A 6,186-nucleotide genomic window follows, 5' to 3' on the forward strand; every position below is an offset into this window, starting at 1 on the left:
CCATAACAGAACATATAGTGTAAGTATTTAAACTTCCACGGTTTTGTTGCTCCATGAGGGGTCTCAGAATAATATGCACTGGTGGAATAAGAAAAAAGCTGCCAGGCCCCAGCCCAGCAAGACACTCCACGTGCCGGCTTGGGCCCGCCGTGGTGAGGCGGGTGCCCCGCAGGCAGGAGCCGAGGGGCGACCAAGGCTGGGTGGGGGCTCCACAGGGATGCTGGCGGGCGCCCCGCAGCCGAGTCTCGCTGCCCTCCCCCATGCCAGGGAATGCACTTAAAGAACCAGCCGGCCAGACAGCTCTCTCACAGCACGTTTTATTTGCAGCGGGGTTTCCAGGGCAGCGCGTGTGTCCCGAGCCGCGGGGTCTGCCTGCCGGGATGCGGGAGATCCCGGGCCGGGGCCCGGAGGGGCTCTTTGCCTCCAGCCCAGGAGGGAAGCGGCGGCCCAGGTGCTCCGGGGCTGCCCCTCTCGCCCGAGAAGCGTCTGCAGGAGGCGGCCCCGGCGGGCGGCAGCGGCCCCGGCGGCAGGCGCGGGGTGAGGGCCCTCCGGCCCCTCATAGCGCCTGGTAGGTCCGTCGGGGCAGCGGCGTCCCGGGCGCCTCCGGCCCCGAGTCGATGCTGGCGCCGGGCGAGAGGGAGTCGGCGTCGCGGAGGGACAGCCCTGGTTCCTCCGCCGGGGAGAGACGGTCCACGATGCTGGAAAGGCAGTCCAGGCTGGACAGGGCGCTGCTCTGATCGGCGGCGTACCCTGCGCCGAGGGGAGGGACGGGGACACGGCAGCGCGTTACTGCGGGGTGCGGCGCCGCCTCCCCCAAATGCCCCGGGGAGCGGGGGGTCCCCGGGCCCCGCCTCTACCCCCCAGGCCGCGTCGGGTCGAGTCGGGCTTACCGTGGGCCATCTCGGCGCAGTAGACGGCGTCGAAGCTGCCGCCTCTCGCCGACCACACGGGGCTGCCACAGTCGGCCTGCAAGACAGCGAGGGGCGAGTGCCGGCCCCGCCGCCCCCGCCCAGGGGCCAGCGGGACGCTCCCCGCTAAGGGAAAGGGCCATAAAGGCCGGCGGGGAGCGAGCGAAGCAGCCGCTCCCCAACCAGGCTGCTGGCGCTGGGCAGCGCCTTCCCCGTCTCCCCCAGCCTTACCCCTCTAAGGCCGCACTAAGCGGGCAGGAGAGGGGACGCCAGAACCCCGGGGGCTGGGGCGCCTGCAGGGTGCCCTCGGGCAGCGCTACCTCCGCCCCCCCATGCATCCCCGGATAGCCCACGTGCGTGCTCAGCGCAAAATCTGGGAAGGGGCCTGCTCTGAGGCAAACCGCCCGCCTGTTCCTAATGTCCGGATGACTTCGGCCCGTCCCACACCCATGGGACCGGTCCCACGGCGTTGACCCGAGGGGGCCCTGCCCACAGGCCGTCCTGGGGTCCCCACAGCCCTATCACTCCTGCCTCTCTCTTACCATCCCATCGGAGCAGCTCGAAGTGGGGCTGGTCGGTTCGGAGCAACTCTGTCCCGGCAGGTGATAGTAGTTTTCTACCTGTTCCCTCAAGAGCTCCTGGAGGCTCTCGATGTATCTGATGGCGTTTCTCAGGATCTCTACTTTGGGGAGTCTTTGGTTGGGGTTGGCAGTGGTGCATCTCTTCAGGGTCTCAAAAGCCTGGTTCACTTTCTTCAGCCTCCTCCTCTCCCTCATGGTGGCTGCCTTCCGCCGGTCCATTGTGGTGGATTTTCTTTTGCAGGCTTTGCAAGCCCACATGAGGCAGTGACCAGCCTGGTGGTGGCCAGTGGGAGCTCGGACATGCTCCTCTTCCTCAGAGCAGGCGGGCTCTGGGGGCTCGTGGGCGCTGAAGGGGGGCAGATCCCTGGGCTCAAAATCCTCGGGGAACTCGCCCTCCGGAGAGGAGAGGCAGGAGCTGTCATAGAAGAGCTCGGACCGGGAGAACTTGCAGCTGTCCATCACCTCCATCCCTGCTGCGGAGGCGTCAGTGCGGGACGACGGCCACCGGCTCTCGGCGAGGCGCTCCGCAGCGCGCTGGGGCAATTTCCTCCGTAATTAGCGACCCGAGACCAAGTGTCCTTCGGCTGATGCGGGGGGCCCTTATATATACATGGAAAGGGAGGCTGGTCCGCAGCGGCCAGTCTTTATTAGCATATCCCACCACAGCCCCTGCCGGGAGCTGTCTGGGCAAGCCCCCTCCAGTCCCCAGGAGACAATTTGCTCCGCACCGCTCCTTTGGAGCGCCGAGAGACGGGCACTTTTCTAATGAAAGACCTCCCAAGAACTGCTTGCGACATCTCCGAATTTTCAACCAAGTCTGTGAATTTGCAGTTTTGGGGTGGAAAGAGAAAGAGGGGCACTGGACGCGCACGAACCACTGACATTTCCTACTGAGCCCTTCCTCGTCCCGATGTTCCCATCTCCCGTTTCCCATGTTTCCCATCACAGTTTTCCTCGGGAGGGACACCTCCAGTGTCTACTTGCATATCCTTACCTCCCGCAGCCCGTGATCCAGATCTAACCTGAAACAATACAACTTTCTTCTTAGACCTAAGATGTGTTTATTTATCTCAAGGAGCGCTTTGTCCTGTAATTAAAGTTCTCTCACCAACGGCTCAAATTTACAAATTCGGGGACAACAATGCACAGCTACTTGTGGCCAGGAGAGACGGGGAGGGGGGAAACCAGATTTTACTGCTGTCGGATCGGGTCACAAGGAAAGGTACTCACAAAAGAAAAGCGTATGTGTTTGCTCCGAGACAAATCCCCTTCCCATTCTTTCTCCTACTCGTGTGACCTGGTGCTGCTAGAGACACAACAGTCAAGCAGTGGCTTGCTAATTTTCTGCTTTCAGGCAAACTTGTACCGTTACAGATGCGTCCCAGCTGCCAGTGCAACAAACCCCTCCTGGAAGTGTAAAATTTCTAACCCCGCAATCCCTAAGTAACTTTACACAAGTCGGGGACAAAAGCCTCGCAGAGCCCCAGCCGCAGCAGTAGCCGAGCGGAGAGGTGCAAGGGTCATTAGAGCGGTAATGAAGCCATTTAACAGGCATTTGCTAACGCGCAGGAATCCTTTGGTTTCATCCAGGTGGCTTTTGTAGCTGAGGAAAATACTATGAGAAGGCAAAGGAAACCTTCTCTACCTGGGAATAAAATTATGTGACCTAGGCTAACTCAAACGGAGAGCAAATGATCCAGCAGTAGTTCAAACGCTACGGAGCCGGTTTGTGTGCCCAGGAAAAAGGCGCCTTCAGTTAGCCTCCCTTCAGGAAGCGGTAATGTGGTGGCATGGCGAGCCGCTTGTCTTCGGGAGCCGCTGATTAAGTGAGCAAGGCAGGTAGGGAGTATCCCCTGAGAGAGATGCCCTAGCAGCGCACACAGCTGGGAAGCCCTCCGATCCGCACGGGCAAGGCAGAGAAAGGCAAGCACCTCGGCCTGGGCTGGGGCTGGAGGGAACCCATCCTTGTTTCCCCGCTACCACCACCCCCGAGCCCCCAAAGGCGGATTTCCACTCTTAGGCTAAAATTTTTCCTAAGAAGCAACCATGTACACACCCTTCTTCCTACGAAGGGATGCATAATTATCTAAAAGCTGGAGAAGGCTACACCTGCACTTGAGGCCATAAACGCGGGGAGCTCTCTTTGAAATGAATACTGTATGAAAAGCAGAGAGTTGATAAAGGAGTAAAGGTACAGAATGGGAAAGCTCAGAATTTCAGGCTTCTGCCACTCTGAGGTGCAGGTTGCTGTTTTGTTGGGCCACATCTGAAACAGGACAGTTCCTACTGTTTTCCTAAGACAGCATCAGTCAGGAGGGGTCCTGCTCGGCAGTAACTTGAACTCTTCACTGGGCTGTGGCGTGCACACACACAGACACACACGGACACATGCACACAATTTGATTTATCACGTTTGCGCTGGCTAAAATAGACGTGTTTACATATTTATGCTTCGTGCACAAATAAAGCTGATCTTTAAAGTGCCAGTTGCGGTTCCGATCACCTTTCTGGGTTGGTGCATGCTTGGTTTCTCTCCAAGCATGCACTGTAGATCTCCCGGTGCACAACGCCAAGCCCCTCAGTCCCGCTCTCCTGGCATGCAGAGCTTTAGCTCGCAGATTTGATTCTTAACTCAGCGGAGCTGGGGCTGTTAAGAAATGCGCTTTCCCCCAAAAGTCTTTGGAGAGCTGGAAAAATGTCTTTCCTTTTTCCTTGAATATTTTTGGGGAAATGGAAGAAAGCATCGAAGCATTTTCTTCCTGTCACTCAGGAAGAAAAAAAAAATCAGTAATTAGTATCCCTTAAGGAGCCCCCGGCTCCTCTGGTAAAGTGATCTCAAAACAAATTTGCAAAAATGCAGTAGGCGAGTGGAACTAAAGAAAGGGGAGAGAAAACACGAACTACAAGGCTGGCTAATGAGGCTGCTGGGGAAGGGCGGGGTGGGGGGCGGGGGAGGATAGTGCTGCATTTCAGGAGGCTCAAGTCTCAAAAGCGGGAGCAGCTTTAGCATCAGACACTGTCTGCTCCTGTAGACTGGTAGAGAGAAAGTGGTAAACGTGTCAGGATCCCTTTAAATTGTGTTCCTCATCCTAGCCCTCCCCGCTCCTCAGGAATCCCCGTGCCGCACCTATTCCTGGAGGGATTCCATCCCGTGTGGGCACCGTTTGCAGAGCATGCCATTTTTTTCCGTATCCCACGCCTTTCTGTTTAAGAGAAGAAAATCCTACCGAAACCATAAGTCACGGGACTGAGGGGGTGAGAGGTGTTTGCGGTCCCCCCGAGCGCATCCCCACCTCCGGCCTTCCCGAGCGCCTCGCGCTGTGCCCGGCCGGCCTCCACGGAGCGCACACCGGGGCCCCGTGCAGGGCGGCGAGAGCGTGTAAATTAATGCTGCCGTCCGTGGGTGCCGGCAGCCGCAGCGAGGGCTCCTCCGTGATGCCCCGACAACAAAACTGTTTCCCAGTCGGGCTGGTGGGGCCGGGCGCTTTCCAGACGTGTGAGAAACGTTTGGTTCCCCCCAGCGCTGGGAACCGTGCGCACCTAAGTAAACACATTAGTACCTGCCAGAGGGATTTGTGTAGAGGACAGCTGAAGAAGGCATTGGCCTCTGCTGGCTCCCCGGGACTCCCAGGAGAGATCAAAGGGACACGAGGGGGTTTTTAGCAGCCTTGAGACTGGGAAAAGTTGCTAGTTCCTGCTATCTGAAGGACGTCCCAGCGAGCACATGGTTCAATTATTCAACCTCCACCCTCCCTGCCCCCTACACCCATCCCTAGCTCATTCTCCACAGAAAGACGGAAACTGTGGAAAAATCGTACGGGGTCCCCAAAGCAGCAGTGGTCCACGCAGGAATTCTCCCGTGGAAATAGCTGCTGTGTTGCCTCTTGACCGCCTTGACTTCCACCTCAGAGAATGAGCTAAGCCTGCTGCTGGTTGTCCGCTTCCCCCCCTGGACTGCGGCCGATTTTACCGAGGAAAATAAAGATATACAATATAAAAACCAAAACCAATCAATCAAGAAAACCCAACAAAACAAAATAAAATAAAAACCCAAAACCTCAAACTAAAAGCAAGGCTTTAAACACTAGGTCGCGTCACTTCAGAGAAAAGCGGTGTCAATGCGGCAGCACTGCAGACAGGCACCCCATCTTCCCCCACTTCCCCTGCCTTGCCCCCATCGCTCCCGGTCCCGCAGGCACCTCGGGCGGGCGGCGGAGCTCTGCCACGCCGGGCCGGGCACCCCGCACCGCGGGCCGGCGGAGCCCCGCATCCCTCCGCTCCTGAGGGAGCGAGCAGGTGGTTCCCGGGGGAGCGGAGCAGGTAGAGGCGAGGGGGCCTGCGTTGAGCGTGGGATTTTCAGCCCGCAGCGGGGAGGAGGGAGCGGCAGGGGCACTTGCATTTGCGTAAAAACTTCGATGACTTTGTACGTGGTCCCTCCGGAAAAAGACTTCATTAAATCACAAACCTCTTGTCTTTACCCAGTTATTGCCCTTTGATTTTGTGATTCCAGGGCCCTGTTTGCTTTGGCTGGGGACTTAAGTAAAGATTATCGTTATTAATATCTAACACAAACATTTTAATTGCAAACACACTGACGACCTTCACTGGGAAGCCCGGCATGTCAGCTGCAGCCGCGGGGGTCACGGAGAGTCTCTTCGGGAGGTATTTTCTTTATTTAATGAAAAAACTCTCCTTTA

At 57.6% G+C, this 6,186-nt stretch overlaps 1 protein-coding gene across 1 annotated transcript; it reads right to left on the bottom strand.

The window, feature by feature from the left end:
* Nucleotides 1–296: 296 nt before the first annotated feature.
* MYF5 (myogenic factor 5) lies at nucleotides 297–2,346 on the bottom strand. The gene is made up of 3 exons (XM_042017554.1): nucleotides 1,451–2,346; nucleotides 891–966; nucleotides 297–750 (listed from the first exon to the last, which is right to left on the bottom strand). Exons 1-3 carry the CDS (start codon nucleotides 1,955–1,957, stop codon nucleotides 557–559), a joined length of 777 nt encoding a protein of 258 aa, XP_041873488.1. The 5' UTR covers nucleotides 1,958–2,346; the 3' UTR covers nucleotides 297–556.
* Between the last annotated feature and the right edge of the window lie 3,840 nt (nucleotides 2,347–6,186).

The sequence above is a fragment of the Corvus kubaryi genome, unplaced genomic scaffold (genome assembly GCF_017639235.1).
Source record: "Corvus kubaryi isolate FWS band 111438036 unplaced genomic scaffold, C.kubaryi_AGA036_p1.0 137, whole genome shotgun sequence".
Lineage (NCBI taxonomy): Eukaryota > Metazoa > Chordata > Aves > Passeriformes > Corvidae > Corvus > Corvus kubaryi.

Excerpts from the sequence above, each read along its gene's own strand:
- MYF5 (XM_042017554.1), bottom strand. The coding sequence starts at position 1,957 with ATGGAGGTGATGGACAGCTGCAAGTTCTCCCGGTCCGAGCTCTTCTAT. Across the intron at positions 967-1,450 it reads CGAGCTGCTCCGATGGGATG|GCCGACTGTGGCAGCCCCGT; the intron begins GTAAGAGAGAGG and ends GCTGTCTTGCAG. Across the intron at positions 751-890 it reads CTGCGCCGAGATGGCCCACG|GGTACGCCGCCGATCAGAGC; the intron begins GTAAGCCCGACT and ends CCCTCGGCGCAG.